The 22287-nt window shown below is 35.8% G+C and overlaps 1 protein-coding gene across 1 annotated transcript in view; it reads right to left on the reverse strand.

The window, feature by feature from the left end:
- Positions 1 to 22287, reverse strand: part of LOC143541532 (uncharacterized) — a 68641-nt gene that overhangs the window by 6273 nt on the left and 40081 nt on the right. Inside the window, exons 8-9 of the mRNA XM_077034338.1 lie at positions 18832 to 18894; positions 18494 to 18556 (exon numbers count right to left, since the gene is read on the reverse strand). Coding sequence (XP_076890453.1) covers positions 18494 to 18556; positions 18832 to 18894 — 126 coding nt within the window. The remainder of the gene's footprint in view (positions 1 to 18493; positions 18557 to 18831; positions 18895 to 22287) is intronic.

Here is a 22287-nt window from a genome sequence, read left to right on the forward strand (position 1 = left end):
TCTAGGTCACGTGTTCGAGCAATATGTCTTGGTGAAGAAGTTACTGGATGAGGTTCCAGATAAGTACTTCCAACTCGTAGCCTCAATTGAGCAAAGTGTTAATCTTGATAGTTTGATGTTTGAGGATGCTATTGGAAGACTTAAGGCATTTGAGGAACATTTACGAGGGAGAGAGTGCGCTTCAAATTCACAAGGTCAGTTACTTTTCAATCGATCGAAAGGTAATCACAAAGGCAAGTCGTATGATCAATCCGGTAGCCGAGGTAAGGGTTGGCCGAGTTCACAGGGGCGTGGAAGAGGCCATGAAACTGGAGGTCAAGACCGAGACGATGAGGACCAAGATGGTTACGAAAACCAAGGTGGTCAAGATCGTGGGTCAAGTCATAAGGGACAAAGAAGAACCAATGATCGTCAAAGGGGAAGAAAGGATAGATCACAGGTTCAGTGTTACCGTTGTGATGAGTTCGGTACTTTGCGTCTATGTGCCCGGAACGTATGAAGATAAAGGAAGAATCTAATTTGAACAAAGTTGATGATATTGATCCATCTTTATTTATGATTAAAGGTGATCAAAAGACAGTTTTACTGAATGAAAACGGTGTGATTCCAAAGCGTTTCGAAACTGAGCTGATGGAGAAAGATGTTTGGTATCTCGACAACGGAGCATCGAATCACATGACGGGTAATAAAGCGTAATTTTATGAATTGAATGAACAAGAAACGGGAACAGTGAAGTTTGGAGATGAATCTTGTATTGATATTCGGGGAAAAGGGTCGGTCCTAATTGAAGGAAAAACGGGGGGGGGGGGGGGGGGCAGCGCCTGTTGACCGATGTTTACTACATCCTGAGCTTACAATGCAATATCATAAGTCTTGGTCAAGCAACGGAAGGTGGATGCGAGATTCACATGAAACATGATTTGTTAACCATTAAAGATGATGCAGGTAAGATTTTGATGAAGGTGACAAGGACCAAGGACCGATTGTACAAGATTAGCCTCAAGATAGCAAGTCCCGGTAAACGAGATAGCATTGGAATGAAGAATTTTGCAGGTCAGGATCTTCAAAGTGTTGGACTGAAAGAAGATAAGTCGGTTGCGAGTCAGATTCCAATCAATGATCCAAGTTCCAAAATTCAAAGTCCAAAGAAAAGTGTTCAAGAACTTAAACGCATGGTCAAGGAAGAGATTTAAGCTCAAGGGAAGGCGTCTAATGATCAAACGAAGCAAGTGTTACTTCAAGCTAAGTGGAGCCTAAAGAACATTGCAAAAGATCAAGAAAAGCCTCGGGAGAATCAAGAAAAAGATAACAAGCGTGAAGTTGAAGATCCGCCAATTTCGAGTAGGAAATTAGGGGGTGAGTTGGGTGAGTCGGATACAACAATTGAGGGGTTGATTGTTGGCACAATTGTTGTTTGGCCCAAGTGTAAAGCCCAGCCCAAGAATTATTAAGGTTTATTACATTTGGTAATGTCTTGACTAGCAAGTTTGGTTAGTCTATATAAGCCGAGTTATGGTTAGACATTAGAATAAGAGAAGTTGGTGCAACCAAGTTAGGGTTCATCAAGAGTTAAACCGAGTTAGGGTTTGAGAGTTGTAATCAGTTTTTTGAGAGATATTTTCTGATTAGTATAAACGAGAGTTAGTCATTTACTTTCGTGTTTGATTATCGATCCCCCTCATCATGTTTTTAGACTTTTGAAATCCCTTTACGGGATCAAATAACCACACATGTGCGGTGTGACATTCGTCAATTTCGGGTCGTGTTTGTATTCGATTTTGTATTTGTTTATTATGTAAACCGACCCGATTTGTAAACCGAAGCTTATGTTATAATCAAAATGATGGATTTATGTTACAATATTGTTTCACACTGTTGGGTCTTGAAAACATCCTATTTTTATTTTTATTTATTTATTTATTATTTATTTATTTATTATTTATTTATTTATTTATTTATTTTTTGTTGTTTTGTGTTTTTGTCTTGATCCATTTTTCATGAAAACTCTTGTGGCTCACACCCATATTTGACCACCAACATTACCCTATATATACACCACCTTTCCTCTTTATTTTCCCTTGCTACAACTCCAAAATAAAAAAAAAACTCTCTCAAACATCAAAGATTCAAGGTTATCTTCTTAAGTGTTCTTGAAGGTTTTTAGTCTTTCATCTTAATTAGTTTATATAGTTTTATTAATACTTGTTTATGGTTGTGCAACATATATATAATATACACCCCTTGTTTACCTTTGGTGGTTACTTCTCCGATTCCGGTCGGTGAGGTTTCGGACCTCATAAGGCAAGACGTTATGGAGGACTTCGTGTTCTTGATATATATACATCTACATAACTTGTTCATACATATTAATCTTGCTTATTTTAGTTTGTTGGTCATGTTTACAAGTTCCATGGTTATGGGTTTTTAAGAGCCTATGCTTCGGTTTAACCGTAAATAGCTCTAAACCGTAAACCGAACTTTGTTACTAGTTTTATTAAATAATTGTTTAAACATACTTATTGTTAGATCTAAGTTTCTAAAATCATTTTTACAAATTCTATGGTTATGGGTTTGTAGAATCTTACCTCGATCTTAACCCGAAACACGATCCGAACCGAAAACTGAACTTTTGTTTAAAGACTTTATTGTTAACTTTTAGTTGTAAAACTTAAAGTATTTTTATTTGTACATTATTATACAAGTTCTTTAGTGTTTGGACATGTGGAAACCATCTATGAACTTGTTGTGAGATGGAAACCGAACCAAACCGATTCTTTCTCGCTTAAGACACACAAGTGTTTTTTTTAGCCATCAAGACTTGTATATTTCTTTAAAAAATAGTTACAAATTGATTTTTAAATATTTTCTTAAGTACTTGGAAATGTTGGATCCAACTTGATCTCATAACAAAGTTTGGATCGACAAAACCGAACACTCGCTTAACGTGTGTTTTTAGTTCTAAAACAATGGAACTACATACTTGGTTAAGTCTTATTAAATTTTATTGAGTTATCTCATAACATTCAATATTTTGGAAAGTTGACTTTGGGTTTGACCAATTATCAAGACCCGAACACTCGATAAAAAAAAAACTGTTTTAGTATCTTTATTCCAAATGGATTTGCATTCTTGCATTTTACCCACCTTATTACTTAATATAGGTTGAGTAAATATTAAGGTTAGATACTTTAACCCGGTTTCGAGCAAACTTACATTTTTAAAGGGTTATTATTATAAATTCTTAAATAGTTACATTTTAAAACCTTGAACTTTAATTAATTACATTTCTCAACATTTATTTTGTTTAAAGACCTTCAAGACAACCTTTCTAAATTCAAGACTTCTTTTCTTTTTAAGCATTGTGCGTTAAACTCGCCGTTCCTACAAATCTTCAAATTATCATCTTTCAAGTTTACTACTTGAAGGTGAGTACTTCATACCCCATTTTCCATCTTTTATTTTGGGGGTGACATTTCGTACTTATTCAACAAAATGCTTTATATTTGAATCTTAAACCACAAACGTAGTTGTATACTTTACCTAAATAATTGCTCGATTTGGTGTTCTATGCTTATATGCCTATGTGTTTATCGCTTTTGGCTGGTCGAACTATAAAATCCTAGACTATTTGGCATCCCCTTATAGTAAGGTGTCGTTAACGTAATGCGATTAACGATAACTATAAAATCTTAGACTATTTGGCATCCCCTTATAGCTAGGTGTCGCTAATGTGTCTAGCGATATCTATTTATCCAAATTACCGCTTTTATTTATCGTTTCGTATGCAAGTTTTGTGGTTATCTTTATTATATACTAATATGATTAAACTTATGAATTGCTCACCAACCTTTGTGTTGACAAACTTTATTTTATGAAATGTTGCAGGTTTGTATCTTGGTTGATTTATGATTGTGAAAAAAACGACATTAAAGACCTTAGGATATTAGTAAAAATGAACAATATCAAATTTGCCATATTTTGTGATATCTTGTTTATGATTATTTTATGGATAATTGTTATGTGACATTTTCGATGTTGTGAAATAAAATGAGTTTATTAAATACTGTCACTTTAATTAGTGTCATGTGCTTATGGACAATCGTTACACCTTGACATGTTCCGCCGCCTTTGGTCGGGGTGTGACATGCGGTACTTAGAAGTTGCCACGTTTATTCTAGAACTTGGCCGACCCATCTCTAGTCATCTATAATTTGGATGGCATTGTCTTATATTTTTGGAAAAATGACTAAAATGGCCCATTTAACCACACAAATTCTTTGACTAACCTTCAAACTAATTAATCCCAAAATGACTATATTTTCTAAAAGGAAGGATCCACTATGATATAACTGACATCCGATTGATTTGTCCGACACCCTTCCGTCTTTGAACCAACCATATCTTGACACGTATACACTTAAACGATCGGGCAGACCGTTTTTTAAAATACAGACCGTTTAGTTTTGACATCGACCATTTATTAAACAGTCGGTCCGATCGTTTAATAAATTGCAAGCCTATGGATTTATTTCGTCGAGCCATCATATCTACTCCTTCGACCAACATATCTATTCTGGCGGCCTTCACATCTATTTCGTTGGGCCAAAACTAAGCAGTCAGTGCCAAAACAAAAAGACCGGTTTTCTGAAAAACGGTCGGGCCGACCGTTTAAGTGTATACGCGTCAAGACATGGTTGATTCAAGAACGGAAGGGTGTCAGATCTTAGATAGATATGTCGGATGTCAGTTCTATTATGGTGGATCCTTTCATTTAGAAAAGGGTCGTTTTGGGTATTATTATTTGGGGGGGGGGGGGTGGTGTTAGTCAAGGAAATTGTGTGATCAAATAGGACATTTTGGTAATTTTCCCCATATTTTTTTGGTATATGTTGACGATATTGTTTTGATCGGTAAAACCAATTCCTATGAGCAACATGTCATTCGAGAATTATTTGAGAAGTTGTCCATTAAAGATCTTGTCTCATCACGCACATTTGTAAAATATGCGCTCACCAAGTTTAATATGGATGGTGCTAAACCAGCTACACCTCTTAGCTCGACCAAGTCACTTTCTCTCGTTGTTGGGCTCACCCATCATTGACCCTACACCATACTAACAACAGGTAGGCTCTCTCCATTATCTCGCCTTTAGTTGACCCGATATATTTCTTTCACTGTCATTGTCAACATGCTTTCTCAATACGTACATGCACCAACTCAACTTTATTGGCAAGCATTAAAACGGATTCTCTGGTACCTAAAAAACATGAAATTCATCACAGTTTGTTTCTCAACTGTTCTCTCCCATTGATCTTCAAGCCTTCACTAATTCTGGTTGTGATAGAATCGGCTATATATGGGGCGTTCGAAAACGGCCCTTATCTATCTTGGGTCAAATATCCTCTCTTGGGTCAAAAATTGTTCTCTTTATGTGATTGAAATTGCATATTTTACTACGAATATTCCATGCTTTTAACCCAATTTTACCGTGAAATATGAACTAAATTGCTTAATTTCTAAGTGAACGCACTTGCACGTTAACTTTTGTCAGTTTTTGCTATAAATTCGATAGATATTGGTACTTAAGTCCTGTTCGTTTCAAGGATTTGGAAGGAATTCTAAGGAATGAGATTTTAAATCTCATGAATTGATATGCTGGTTTCACTAAATGAAAGAATGAGAATGGAAACTAAATCCCATCAAATCCCACATTTCATGAGATTTTAAAATTCCACATATTTTAGACAGAATTACAAATTTTGTCCTTTAAAAATAGCCAAAAACCGGTTCGTGTCCTTTTCTAAGTTTTCTTGCAGGCGGTGTACTTTAAACTTTTTTTTTCTACACGTTATGTCCTTTACGCTAACTGGGTTAGAAAAACTCAGTTAAATGACAACATGTGCATAGCATGTGAGGGCATATTGGTCTTTTCGTCTACTGGTAGTTATTTATAATTAAAAAATAAATTAATATATTATAACAAAAATAAATAATAGATATTAAATATATACTCTCTCTCTCTCTTCCCGTCTTCTTTCTCTCTCTCTACTCTCTCCCTCCCTCTCACTACAGCAACACCACCACTGCCTAACCACCAAACCAACCACCGTTCTCAGCCGTGACCACCACAACTACCATCACCACCAAACCAACTCCCTTTCTTCTTAAGTCACCACCAAATCAGGTGACCCAACTCCATTAAGTGACCAAAACAAGTCCCCCTGTACCGAAACCGGCAAAAACTCAAACACCCTTTTCGTAATTTCACTTGAATTGATACCCGACAAGCTCCCAACAAAAACCCCTTTCGGTAAACCCGACAACTGGGATAAGGAATCAACCAAGTACCCATCAATTATAGTCAAATTGGGCAAATGGGTTTGTTATAAAACACTCGAATTGGTTAAAGATTGATGAATTGGAGGATACGAAACCGGTGTGATATCCGATTGCTTGATGAAAGACGTGTCTGTGAACCTGAAAGGCTTGTCTTTGCGTGAAGGCCATGGGGTGTTGAGAAGGGTTTCTGAAGATAAAGATCGAAGCTTTTCAAGATTTGGTGAAGTGGGTACGGAGTCTTCTAGTGATTCTGCGATTTGGAGGACAAACGGGTCGGATAGGGCGGAAATTGGGGGTCGGGTCAAAAACCTGGGTTTGGGTTTTCTTGGTGGTGTGAAGGATGGAGATGGTGTTGTGTGGAAGATGGTGGTGAAAGCTGAAACAGTTAATTGTATGGAGTTGGGTCACCTGATTTGTTTTGGTCCATAGATCACTGGTTTGGTGGTGATGGTAGTTGTTTTGGTCATTTATTTTAAGTGACCCAACTCCATAGATCACTGGTTTGGTGGTGATGGTAGTTGTGGTGGTCACGGCTGAGAACGGTGGTTGGTTTGGTGGTTAGGCAGTGGTGGTGTTGCTGTAGTGAGAGGGAGGGAGAGAGTAGAGAGAGAGAAAGAAGACGGGAAGAGAGAGAGAGAGTATATATTTAATATCTATTATTTATTTTTGTTATAATATATTAATTTATTTTTTAATTATAAATAACTACCAGTAGACGAAAAGACCAATATGCCCTCACATGCTATGCACATGTTGTCATTTAACTGAGTTTTTCTAACCCAGTTAGCGTAAAGGACATAACGTGTAGAAAAAAAAAGTTTAAAGTACACCGCCTGCAAGGAAACTTAGAAAAGGACACGAACCGGTTTTTGGCTATTTTTAAAGGACAAAATTTGTAATTCTGTCCATATTTTAAAGGATTATTATGGAAAATAAAGGATTTTCTTATTAACAATAAAAACCCCTTCAAAAAAAAAAATTCAAAAAAATTAATAAAAAAATCATAAGTCAAAATATAAATAAAGAACGAAAAATGTAAAAAAAACTAAAACGTTTCTGTCTTTGCCCTCATTCTTAAAAAAAACGAGAAAAGGACCGAAACCGAAAGTCGACGAAAACGAAACACAAACCAAAACTGAACCAAATTGATGGAAACCGAAAAAACCGATCAAAACGAAACAAAAAAAAATTGAAACTAAATAGAAATGAAACTGAAAAAACCGACCACGACGAAACAAAAGGCCGAAGACGAATCTATAACCGACCAAAAACAAACAAAAGAAACCGAAACCTAATCCGTCCAGTGCTCCGAAACCGACCAAAAAGAAACAAAGGAAACCGAAACCCAACCCGTCCAATGCGAAAACTCGTGTTAGCTCGAAACCAATTCCAATACATATTAACCAACCAAACACATGATAGGGATTCTCAAACATTCCATTTCATTCCATTCCATTCCCATTCCAATTCCAATTTTAAATCCTTTAAAAGAAGTCCATGAAACGAGCGTGCCGTTATTATTTGATGAGCTTATAGTTATAAAAAAGACATGAAGAACTCTAAGGAAGATTGGATGGAAACATGAAGTGGAATGTCAAAGTTGAACGAGGCAGGCCGACAAATTACACTGAAAGCGTAAAACGAGCATATCTATACTAGAAAGAGTTGCGGGGCTCATAATACATGGATCTCATATTTCGAGAGAAATCCAAAAATGAAGTCACTTTCCCAAACGGACCGTCAGCTAACCACCGACACTGATTTGACTAATTTTAATATGTTTGACATCTGTGACACCCCAACAGGCCGTCGGGAATCCAACCGCGTCAGAACCCTAAAATTCACTATAAAATGTGTTTTGACTAATTTCTTCAACCCGGGACAACTTCTAACACTGAAGAATACCTAGAGGGAGTTTGGGGGATGTTTTGGAGGCTGTGGTATCAAACAGAGACCCTACAATTGAAGATTTGGATCATATTCGTTTAGAATTTTTGTTATTCTTGTTTATTTGTTTATGAGATGTTTGCTACTGCTATGGATCTGATTTATCTTTGTTTATTGTCATGAGTAGCTAAACTTTATCCATGAAATGTTTCCCCAACGCATCGTCGACCGACCACCGACATTGATTTGAGTAATTTTAGTGTGCTAACCTCAGCAGCACTCCATCGGATCGTTGGGAATTTGATCGCGGCTAGAACCCTAAAAATCACTATTAAATGCATTTTGACGGCTTTCCTTCACCAATATTCGACCCAGGACAACTTTAAACACTATAGAACACCTAGAGGGGGTTTGGGGAAGGTTTTGGAGCCCCGAGTAGGTTTAAAGATTTGGAGCATATTTGATTTGGTTTGTTAAAACTTTCAGTTATCGTTGTTTCTTTGTTTATGAGATGTTTGCTACTGCTGGTTGATCTTTATTTTATTGTGATGAGTAGCTAAACATTTAAACTATTTGGACAAGGATGACTATTTACGATGTTTGACAAGTTTTTAGGTTTTTAACGAGCATGTGACATGTTTGCTATTGAGATTATGAATCTTTATTAATTGATCCATGTTTATGTGTTGAATATTATATTGATTTCATATTTAAATCCTGTGTTTCTTGATTGCATGATTGTGTTCGTGTCGGTTAAGTTAAGCGTAGATCGATTACTTGTGTTTTTGGTTATTTTATGGTAGGATCCACCATAGGATTTAGATTAGTTAACTATAGATAGTTGATGCTTTTACCCTCTTAAGTCTGACCAGGAGATACGAGGCATGGTTGTCTAGTTTTCTTTATCAGTGTAACATCCGGTTTCACGAGTCACCTAGTAACATATAATGTTCGATAATATAGGTGGGTATTTTTATGGATTTAAGACTCAATCGTTAATTATGGAAACCAAGGGGGTCATTATGTAAAATAATTGAAGTTGGATAAGTATATAAACCCCATGGAGAAATCTAGCCATTTTTCTTTGACTATCTTCTCACCCTAGAGAGAAACCATAGAAAGATAAAGTAGGGAGAGAAAGTGCAAGAATCATCTCCATATTTACAAGCTTGGAACAGAACAAGTTTTAAATTGAAGGAGAAATGCTTTGGAACATTACATGACAAAAGTAAGGTAAGAATTCATCCCGGATCTCAATTTCAAGATTTAAAGTTATGGGTTTTGGGGTTTTATGAAAAGTTAAGGGTTTCACCTAAAAACAGATATTTTGCATGCGTTTATGGATATAAATCATAGATCTAGTAATTTGGATGTTAAACAAATTATTTGGACGTGGAAAGTTGGAATTTTTGGTTAAGAAACGGATTGAAGCTCGTGTTCATACCATGACACAAGATCTTCATAATGTGACATTATTCCTTCAAAAGGCGACATTAAGGCATAAATTGCGACAGTAGAGTATTCCTAGGGGTGGCAAATGTGACCCACGGGTTGTATTAAAATGTATATAATGGGTCAAGCTAAAAAAGAAAAGGATTGAAATGGGTTGACATCTTAAGGGTCTTTTTTTTTTTTAGAGAACGAGAAAAACGGAGGAAGCTTTTTAGTTTTTTTTTACTTTTAAATTTATATTTCGAGTTATGATTTTTTAATTATTTTTTTGAATTTTTTAATGAGGGGTTTTTGAAATGGGTCAAAATGGGTTGAGATTTAAGAAACCCGTCATTAAAAAATAAAAAAAAAATAATTAAAAAATCATAACTCGAAATATAAATCTAAAACTAAAAAAGTAAAAAAACTAAAAATTTCCTCCGTTTTTCTCGATCCAAAAAAAAAAAAAAAAACCCTAAGATGTCAACCTGTTTTGACCCGTTTCGATAATTTTCTTTTTTTAGCTTGACTCATTCTAACCCATTATATACATTTTAATTCAATCCATGGTCACATTTGCCACCCCTAAGTATCCCCAACGAAGGTTATTGCGACAATAAGAGAGACATTAACTAATTTCACAATAAGACTTGTGGCAACATTAACTAATGTCTTAGTTAGACTTGCAGTAACATTTACTAATGTAACAATTTCAATAATAGTGACATTAACTAATGTCTTTGTTAGAATCAATGCGACATTAAGACCTAACGAAAGTTAGGCAATGCTAGTCAAGCGATAGTTCCAGTGACACTGTTTAAGGATCATGCGAGATATCGGTTAATCCCAGTTAGCCATTAACCTTAGTAGTTATTTGTTTAACAAAAGTTTCGAAAGACCAGTTCAAGAGAAGGAAATCCATCAGCAAAGCTCAACAAGGTTAAGTGAATCAGGTGAGTTCTAGCCTATGCATACTCGTATGTGCATATTAATATACATGACTTTAACTAGTAATGTATATTTTGTATGATTATCTTTATAAATTATATTATATATATATTCGTATGTATGATTGTTATAATCGGAAGAACTAAGGGGGAAGCCCTACAAATATTTGCGAAGAACGTTGGCATGATAAAATGTATAGGTGTATGCTTTGTAACGCATAAAGATGCAGGTACGTTGTTATGCATACAGCCTTTGGGTCTTACGTGTGTTACAGTAGTTAGGATTACAAATCACTCTAACTATTAGACACGGGCAAGCAAGTCACGAGCAAGCATAGGTGGCCAAGTCAAGGGCAAGCATAGGAGGCCTAGTCATGGGAAGGTATAGAAGAGTCCAGTTAGAGACTAAGCCATAAAGTGACATAGAAATGAGTAAAGAACAAATGGGTAATGCTAGGTTATACATGAATGTTTGAACATTATACTTACTTTACGACTCATATTGTGTGTAAAGAAATGTTGAAGAATTACCTAATGATTACGTAAACTATATAACTTACCTAACGTGTAGTTGACTTTTAATATGCGTGCAGGTATTGTATATGAATGTGGTGAGCTTAGAGTGCACACGAGACTTTCCATATGAAGATTTTTTAGAGAAGGGAGTTGATGTGTAAAATTTTTAGTTTCTTTATATTTGAAGGTGTTAATCTCTAATAAAAAACTTGAGTTGATGCATAAACCCAACTAAATGTAATGTGCTCGGATTCGAGGCTTTACATCTTGTTAGGTGTTCTGTTACGTAACCATCGATCAGTTCCTAGTTCGGTTTAGATTGCTTGTTTCTTGGAGTTTTAGAAGATTTAGACTTGGTTATCCTGACTATCATTTTAGTTGTTAGGATCAACTTTAGCATGCTAGTTGTCACATTGAGACTGACCATGTAATGTATCATTTGGATACCTTAGTAGACCTTACCATCGGTAAGTTTTATCCCACCTTTAGGTTTTTTCAAGAGGATTGGTGAGACTGACCATGTGATCTAGTTCCCTTAACGTTACCAAGAGTCATTACCCATAAAAACCCGGTGTCATATAGTTCATGGGATTCCCGAGGCCGGTTAGTTGTTTTTCAGGATTCCAAGTCTAGATAGTCTCATTCTCATATTTGGAAGTTCATGAGTGCATTTATGTTGTCTATCTAGTTTTATAAGTTGTTTAGTTAAGTTAGTTATTTAAGTAGATTTCAAAATAAAAATCAATTGTTTGTCGCGACTTAGCGAAGGTTTAGTATCAAGAGCCATCACAACGTATCCTTGAGTTGGATATCCAAACTTTCTATACTATGCTACTACCCGATATATGCTTATTACTATACATACGTGTCCTTGATTCATCTATACATGTTCGGCACTTACTATACGTAGGATGATTCGTATTTATTACTATATATACATTTCAATCGCATCATCTCTTGATCGTCAGCCGAGGTTGAGTAAGGTGTTAGCCAATGAGCAACTGGACTTTCAAGGGTCCAGAACCTACTTCTAGAACTTGGTTTGTATCTTACAAAAACCCTACACTATTTTGTGATAATACTAGCACTACTTACTTGTGTGCCAACCCGGTTTATCACCCGTGCTAGATTATCAATTTGTTGGTAATTTCCATCTTATTAGGCCCATCACGTGTAGGTGACCGGGTTGAACCTATTGGGCCTGTGGAATTAATTAATCTTGTAATGGGTTAATGGTGTCGCAATTAGGGTTTATTATATTTGGTAATTACTTGTTGGCCAAGTTTGGGTCACCCTATAAATATGTAGCCATGATAGGGTTATTGCATATTAGGAGAGAGAATATTGTATTCAAGTTTTGAGTTAGTTTCTTGATTATAATAATATGAGAGGTCTACCCTAAATATCGTGTGCTCCTTTGTGGTTCCGTTATCAATTCGTTTTTGAATTGGTATCAGAGCATTGTGCTGGTGTTTACCAATCAATTAAAGTCGTGATTGATATATTACATCGTCGAATTCAATATCACCGTCAATGAAGCCATGACTTATTGTTCAGCCACTGTTCGAATATGCAAGAAAAAAAAATAACGTTTTCCACCATTCAACGTGATTAGGAAGCGCCTGGTTGATTGGTTAGGAGAATAAGTCAAAGCTCAACAAACCTTGAGTTCTGTTGTTAGTTGGTGACGAGAGATCGAGAAGGAAAAATAATAATAAAAGTTCGTATATTTTTGTTATTATTTTTTTTTTGGTTCAACAAAGTATGATCAACTTGTTTTCGTGGTTAGAGTTTAACAAAGAACGATGAGTGATAAGGAAACAGCAAAGACGAGTGGCATGAGCAGGAGTGGGAACCCGATGTGTTCCAAACCAATGCTTACCTCTACCAATTACACAGTATGGGCTATTCAAATGAAGGTACTCTTGAACGTGCATAAGGTTTGGGATACCATTGACCCAGGTACAATCGATGTTGATAAAAACAACATCTCGATTCATTGTTTTATCAGTCGATTCTCGAAGCAACAATCATGCAAGTGGGTAATCTTGAGTCTGCCGAGGAGATTTGGAACGCGATTAAGACCCATAATCCTGGGGCTGATCGGGTTAAGGAGGCAAGATTGCAAACCTATGAACGAGTTTGATGGTCTGAGGATGAAAGATATGGAAACCATTGATGAGTTTGTGGCGAAACTTTTGTGTACAGCGTCGAAGGCGGAAAGTTTAGGGGAGGTGATCGAGGAAACTAAGATGGTTAAGAAATTCCTTTCAAGTATATCCCGAAGTAAGTTTATACAAATTGTTGTCTCTCTTGAACAAACTTTGGATCTCAAAACAGTTGGGTTTGAAGACGTGGTGGGACGTTTAAAAGCATACGAGGAGCAGATTCGGGAAGAAGACATGCATACTGAAACCCAAGGTAAGCTTATCTTTCAAAGGTATGAATCCTCAAGTAGTTGGTACAATGATCATAGTCCTTAGAGGTCGTGGATAAGGAGGAGGGAGAGGGCGAAGTGGTCGTGGGTCGGGTCAAAACCGTGGTCATCAAGAGAGCGCCATGAACCAGGAAAACTGTGAACATAAGGGCAAAACCTGGGACCTCTCAAAGGTTCAATGTTATCAGTACGATGAGTTTGGACACTTTGTCCACAAGTGTCCCAACCGAAAACACAAAGTTTAAGGCGAAACAAAGTTAGCTGAAGCAAACGAGAAAATGGATCATGCACTGTTAATGAATAGTGTTCAGGAAATGGTGCTCTTGAATGAAAAGAAGGTTATACCCGGAAGCAATGAGTCAAAAGCTGGTGATGAATGGTACCTAGACAATGGTGCGAGTAACCACATGACGGGTAACAAGTCTTTCTTTTCAGAACCTAACAATCATGTCATGGGAAATGTTAAGTTTGGGGATGACTCTTACGCTGATATATGCGATAAGGGGTCGATATTATTTGAGGCTAAAACTGGTGAACATCATTTATTTACGGATGCTTATTTTGTATTGAGTCTTCAAAGAAATATTATTAGTCTCGGTCAAGCCTCGGAACACGGGTGGGATATTCATATAAAAATAACTATCTTACGATGCATGATAGGCACCGTAGGTTGTTAATGAAGGTGACTCGTTCCCCTAATCGGCTATATCGGATACAATTAAAAATTGGTAAACCGGTTAGTTTACTTAGCCATATTGAAGAAACAAGTTGGTTATGGAATGCTAGGCTTGGCCAGTTGAACATCGAGTCAATAAAGCTAATGGCTAGGAGGGAAATGATTGAAAGGATGTGCGGCGTTACCAATGAAAACAAGTTATGTGAATCTTGTTTGGTCGGGAAGCAAGCAAGGCAATCCTTTCCTAATTCAGCGGTGTTTAGGGCAACTCGAGCCCTAGAACTTGTGCTTGTTGATTTGTTTGGACCGATTACACCAACAACAATAGCGGGTAACACGTACATTTTTGTTTTAATCGATGATTACTCACGATTTGTTTGGACATATTCGTTTAAGGCTAAAGATGAGGCGTTTGAAGCTTTCAAGAAGTTTAAGAAATTGGATGAAAATGATGTTGGGAAAAAGATCAAGACGTTTCGTACCGACCGAGGTGGTGATTTTACCTTACATGAGTTTAGCCAATTTTCTGATATGGAAGGCATTCAAATACATCTAACAGAACCGTATACACCTCAACAAAACGAGGTGGTTGAAAGATGGAACTGAACCTTATTGGCGTAACACGGAGTATGTTAAAAGAAATGGGTGTTGATATAAGGCTAAATATATATAAATCCCTTGTATATTTAATATAATATTTTATTAGTTTTCGTTTGGTTTTTATTAGAATTTGTATATTACCAATTCATTTGAATATTTTAGGTTCCGGGTTACAATCATGTCGAAAAGAGGGCGAAAATAAGCAAAATGGGAGAAGGCCCGTCGCGCGGCATTTTGGGCTCAGTTTTCTAGAATCTTCTACAAATATTAAGTCTATAGGCTAAGATTTCTAGAATCTTTTACAAGATTTAATTTATGGGTTCAGATTTCCAGAATCTTCTACTAATTTTAAGTTTATGGGCCTTGAAAGTCTATATAAACACCCAAAACTTAACCCTAATCATAACCTGAAGAGCCATACGATTTGGAGAGCTCAAGAGGAGATCTTTTGGAGGTTTTGAAGGCTTGGAATCATACGGTGGCGAACATATTGATCAAGAACAAAGACCACGGGTTTTATCGCCTTTAATCTTTTGTTTCTTTTATCTTTCACCATGAATTCCTTTATTATTGTTTTGTTTTATTTTATGATGTTAGGCTTAACATTATAGACTACCTAGGCTTATGATGAACCTACTTTGACGTTGTGTTTTGATTTGGGATTTATTTAGCGTTATGGTTTTATGATTTAGTAAAAGGTTTAATTATATTAAATTGATGTGTATGGATATTTAGGATTGTTTGATTAATTATTATTATTCCATAGTTGTCTGGATTATTGATTGTCATTATGATAGGTTGCTATTAGGTCATCTACTTTGTGTTTTTGACTATTTTATGATTGATTCGCGATTAGATCATAGGAATAATAATTATTAATTAATTAAACCTAAGTGTATTGCTGACCTAAATCTGTAAAGTGCTAGGTTATTGATAGATCTTTATTATTTGATCTTGCGAGATTTAGTTTTTCGTAAGGAGTCCGTCTAGGTTTGATTATTTAATTATTGTCTATTGAATCAATTAAATATTTTAAACTGCATTTGATTTCCGCGCTGTAAGATAGGATTTTGTATAAAGGAATTAGGTCATAAATAATTAGGTGACCGTAAGGAAACTTGATTTTTGATACTGGTGTGCGTTAAAACTTATTAGAAACCTGTAGGTGTCTCTTGAGAAGGGTCAGGGGTCCTGTTCGGGTTTTCTCTTAGGTGTCTATTATACAATCCCAGTCCATAACTAAATATTTTCCCGATTAATTAACAACCGAAATTTAGGGGATTCTAGCCTAGGTAGTTATCTCATCATCATCTGAATTAAGTCCAAGTTCTAAATTTAGTCGTCTTTAGTTTTCTTAATTAGTTTAAATTAGTTTAAAATTACTTTATTAGTAAAACCCCCCTTACATAAATAATAAATAAATAGTCGTGTCTGTAGTTGAGTCTAATTTAGCTAGTATACGTAATTAAAAGAGTCTCGTGGGTTCGATATCCGGACTTAGCTGTACTAGAGTCGATCGGTTCACTTGCCGGTTAGTAGTTTAGTTAAGTTTAAGAGTCTAGAATTTATTACTTAGTGTCTAGATTAGCGTAATTTTAATTAATAATTATTAAGACTACTTTTAGCACATCAGGTGTTCTGAATTACTTATGGGATGAGGCAACCCGACATACCATGTACATCAAGAATCAGATTCCTACTCGTGCCCTAAAAGAGAAAATGCCATACGAGATGTTAAAACAAAAGAAGCTGAATATTACTTATTTTAAAGTATTTGGTTGTGTGGCGTATGCAAAGATAGTGGGAACTCACTTGAAAAGGCTCGTCAACCATTCGAGGAGTTTAATGTATATCGGAATCAAGACCGGGTCCAAGCTTACTGGTTGTTCGATCCTAAGACCCAGAAGGTTGTGATAGCTCGTGATGTGGTTTTTGACAAGAAGAAGACTTGGGTTTGGTCTAATTCAATGCCAAACAATGAAGAAACGAAGTTAGCACTAGGTTTGTTTTGTTTGATTGGAACGGGGTTAATGATACCGGAGTTGGGCAAGTTGTAACCGAGCCTATGGGAAGCAACAGGATTAGCGATGAAAATTCAGCTTTGTCACCAAATTCAACAATAGAATCAGCGACAGCTTCTGTCGCTAATTCAAACATCCCATCAGCACCTTTAACAACAGATTCTGATACTCTAGTCGCTAATTCCAGAAACTCGGCAACTAGTTTAACAACACCAGAAGCAACTAGTTTAGCGACACTAGCACTTGACGAACCAGAAATTACCCTACTAAGAACTACATATGTTCTGATCGCACCGATTAAGTTCAATGATTATGTCCTATGTTCGGAAGTGGAGGACATTGAACTTCTTTTGTTAAAAGAAGGTGAACCAAGGAATTTTGGTGAAACAAAATCCAAACTGGAGTGGGTAAAGGCTATGCAAACGGAACTCGAATCCATTAAACGAAATAACACATGGAAGTTGACCGAGTTACCAAGAGGGGCCAAAGCTATCGGATTGAAGTGGGTTTTCAAGGTGAATAGAAATGCAGATGGTTCAATTAATAAATATAAAGAATGACTTATGGTAAAGGGTTACGTGCAACAACCCAGAGTTGATTTTGATGACGTCTTTGCTCTGGTGGCGAGTCTTGAAACGTACGTATGCTCATTGCCATTGCAGCTACCGAAGGATGGCAATTACATCATCTGGATGTAAAGTCAGCATTGTTAGTGGTGGAGAACATTAGTGGCAAGGAACAACGAGCTGACATTCTTACGAAAGCACTTGCGAGAATCAAGCTTGACGAGATGAGAAGATTGCTCGGCGTTGAAGATCTCCTAGTTTCGAGTCAGAAATTAGGGGTGATTATTGGTAATTTTCATCTTATTAGGCCCATCACATGTAGGTGACTGGGTTGGACCTATTGGGCATATGGAATTTATTAATGTTGTAATGGGTTTATTATATTTGGTAGTTACTTGTTTGCCAAGTTTGGGTCACCGTATAAATACATAGCCATGACAAGGTTATTGCATATTATGAGAGGGATTATTGTATTCAAGTTTTGAGTTAGTTTCTTGATTATAATAATACGAGAGGTTTACCCTAAATATCGTGTGCTCGTTTGTGTTTTCGTTATCAATTCATTCTTGACACTTTGTTCGGGGGAAAAATAGCTAATGGTTCATTGCAGGATCTGTATATTCATTACGCTAATCAACTTGCTAATGTGCTCACTAAACCTATCAACCAGGGTCCATTCCACCAACTTTGATCAAAGACTTTGATGTATCCTTCATCTTTCCTAGATCATCTCTTTACAATTGTTGTCATCGGCTATTTAAAGCCCTCCACTTTTCCAATATTCGTTCTAAATATCCAAACATTTATAATTTATAAGATATCATGTCAACCCAAAACTTGATAATTTTGGTGTTTTGTAGTGTTCGTGTCGAAATTGCTACTCGTATGTTTCAAGGAAATGCCAACATGATTAACAAGAGATTTAATGAAGATTTGAATTTATTTTGAATCTAATTGAACACAAATTAGTATAAATGTTGCATTAGTGATCAAATACTAATATACCCTTGAATGACTAAGGTTATAGGATAATTGTAGTACAAATTATGATGCATTATGATGTGAAATCTAACCTGGACAGTCTTGTTGTAAATCACACTCTCCAGCAAAAGACACACTAAACCAGGCACCTTATCCTAAAACAAGATATAAATTGTAAAAGACAACGGATATAATTTCTCAATGTTCTAAATACAATGGGGAGAACTCTTAATATATAGGAAACCATAAACCTAGACAAGCCTATAACAAGTCCATAGGTTAACCTAACAAATGATATTGACCAGTAATAATCTATATTTAACATATACAAACTGAAGGTTGTAAAACATTTTCGGTTATAAAGAGAAAAAAAACATGGACAATTAATAAGTACGCATATGGTGCATTTCTTTGAACATTTGAAACTTACATTACAAAATGGAATTGATGCTAATCCAGCATGAGAACCTGCTACTGATATGAAGTTTTTCACCTGTTACAGAAAGACGATAATAATAGAATCAATGAATCGGATACTTATATACGAGTCAAGGAATTGGAAGACAATATATAAACACAATTGATAAAAGATCATCATCGAATGTTTGATTAGAAAACATTCATACTTATACTAAACAAAAGACACCACTGACCATCACATCTTTTATAGTGGTGAATATATAACTTGATAATAGGATTTAGGCTATTAGGCCTATAAATGAACCGAAAATCAGTGAACTATTTGTGAATCGTTCGGCTGGAAGATTGTTTATTTACTAAATGAACAAACACAAACATAACTTTTTGTGCATTAATTAAACGATCAAACAACACCATGTTTCGTTCGATCATCGAAGTTCGTTTGAGTTCGTTATGTTGAATTTTATGGACTGATTCAGTTAAGTCAACGCAGTCGACCGAACTATGACTCGTGAGAGTTACACCTTGGGTAACGAATATTAAATCCGCTTAAGTTAGTTAACCGCTTAAGTTAGAACACAAAATTATATATTTTTTGGTCAAAATTTTGTTTGTTTTGTTTGACCAAAAGCTTGCCCGATTTATTTTGCGATTGTTATCAAATATATAAATCTGGCCTGACCTTGTTTTGTGGTTGTTTGTGTTAATTTGGTTTTTGTTTTTTATGGTTTTGGCCATATTGATGGTTCAAAGTTGTAATACTTAGGGCTTTTCCTTTATTGTATTTCTTTTGTAAATATTGTATTTCCTTTACAAATAATGTAATAAATGAAGACCCAAAGACAAAGACCAATGAAGCTAAACAAGAATCGCGAAGTCAGTGGGAGTTGCTTAAGACGACAATTGGATGCACTCAAGTCCATTCAGTCTTGCTAATAGGCTCTAGCAAGATCGAACAAATTTCGGTCAAAATGATTTACATATTTCTATTGCTTTTGTGGTTGCTTGTATTTTATAAATGTTATATCATAATCGACCTCATTCCAATACATATATATTTTAAAAGGACTTTTAAAATATTAAAACAATCTTTTAAAAACAAGTTCTAAAAAGAGTTTTACATCTTGGCAATCTTGTTTTAAAACAAATAATAACCAGTTATCTTTTTGTGAATTACTCTAAATTAAATTCTCATAAATTTTATAACTTAATAGATTTTCTATTAACTTAAAATTGGTCATATCTATATATATCATGATAAACTTAGTTTTAATAGGTTACTAAAACTAAGTGTCCTGAGAAATGAAAAAGTTCGTCATATTATCCTGATTAAATACATTAAAATTAAATTTTGCTCTGTTTCGTAAATATTAAAATTAAAACATAATTTTTAAATCAGTAGTCTATGTTATCCTACTATAAGCTACACTTGGGGCATACTGCGAAACTTTAAGTGTTCGGAACCATAGCACAACACTTAATTTTTAGCCTATCATTTCAAGTTGAAAGGGTTTTGTTGACACATCCGGATCTTTAACAAGTAGCTATACTAGGGCAACTATTACTTTACTCTTCTCTTACGTGCCACAGCCGTCTGAGACTAAGGTGAGCATAGATGAGGCTAAACGTATTTAATTAGGCAAGTGCTGTCTTAGAAGGCCTCATAATCGAGAGTTGTGCTTGTCCAAAATTGGCAATTGTTGTCAGTCTGCCTAACCACTTACTAATGTTGCGTGCTACAGCTGCTACCCAGATTCTCCAAATTCCTTTTCTATTCTTATATTTAGGTCATTAATAAAAGGAATTAAATAATCGAAAATACTAATAATTTATCTTTGCTTATTTAACAGATGCCAACTGATAAGAACTCTTCTTTCGCTCTCAAGACCATACTTGAGAATAAAAAGCTGAATGGAACCAACTTTCTTGAATGGCACCATAATCTAAGACTTGTTCTCATAATGGCAAAGAAGCTCTATGTTCTCGAAGGAACAGTTCCAACTGAGCCCAAAAACGCTACATCTGCTACTAGTAGAACTCTTGAAAAGTATAATGAGGACTCTGTAAGTAGCCTGGATTATGCTAGCCACCATGTCTTCTGATCTCGCTAAGGGCTTGGAAGATTTAGGTGCTTATGAGATGATTTAGCAACTTAAGGGCATGTTCTAGAAACAAGCCCGTCAAGAGCACTTCGACACCATGAAACAACTAGTTAGCTATAGAATGGAATAGGGATCCCCTGTTAGTGCGCATGCCGTTAAGATGAAAGGGTACGTCGACCAACTGAAGAAACTGGATTATCCCCTGCTAGATGAAATGTTTAGCGGACTTCATCTTGAACTCTCTCCCCAGCTCCTACGACCAGTTAGTAATGAATTTCAATATGAATGCCTGGGTGAAGACAGCGTTGGGGCTTCATGGAATGCTCAAAACGGCTGAGATGAATATTCCAAATAAAACGACTCAAGTTCTGATGGATAGATCTGCTGGTGTCAAGAAGCCCAAAACCAAAGAACCAGGGTCATAAAGGTAAAGGCAAGAAAAGGGCTATTGTTGCTGCCAAAACCAAAGAACCAGGGTCATAAAGGTAAAGGCAATAAAATGGACACTGGAAACGTAACTGTCTGGACTATCTTGCCAAGTTGAAGAAATAGAGGGCCAATGGTGAAGGCTCCTCTAAAGGTATTTCTATATACGTTATTGAAATTTTCATTGTTTCTAGCAACACATGGGTATTTGATACTAGATGTGTTTACCACATCATTAATGTATTGCAGGAACCTGAAAACTGGAAGAAGCTGAAACAAGGAGACATGGAACTCATCATTGGTAATCGGAAGAGAATTCCAGTTCTTGCGACTAGAACACATCATTTTGTTTGTCTATCTAGCCTTATAGTTACTTTGAATAACTGTTTGTTTGCATATGGGTTGTCCAAAAACATTAATTCAGCGTAATTACTTTTTTAACAAGGATTAAGTATGCTTTTTATGGTATTGCTATTTCTTCCTACTTAAATGATGTCTTTTAGTATGAGGCCAAACCTCGAAACGGTATTTATGAGATTGATGTTTAAATAAAGAATAACGTATATAATGTAACATTTCGGTTTTAATTTTCTTGTATTTGTAATCTCTACTTGACCCGGTTCATATTTGGGTATTTCATTAATAAAAATCCCATAATTTATTAGAATATTTATTATTTGGTAATTATCAATGAGTATATTGCACAAGTGGCCCTAAACTAAACTTTAAACCTCTTTGCATCTACCATCAAAATCTAAGGACCTAATTGCAAAACTTATCAAAATTATTTTTCTTCCCTCCTTCTCCATCCTTACCACCGACGCCATCCACCCCCCCTGTTTATTGTTTCTCAATTCATGGATTAATGTAATTGACATTAGCAAATCATTCTTGACCATAAAACGCGTCTACCGACACTCTAATTATAGAAAATGATA

The sequence above is a fragment of the Bidens hawaiensis genome, unplaced genomic scaffold (genome assembly GCF_021521415.1).
Source record: "Bidens hawaiensis isolate Kalapana, Puna unplaced genomic scaffold, B.hawaiensis_p1.1 tig00012610_1, whole genome shotgun sequence".
Taxonomy (NCBI): Eukaryota; Viridiplantae; Streptophyta; class Magnoliopsida; order Asterales; family Asteraceae; genus Bidens; species Bidens hawaiensis.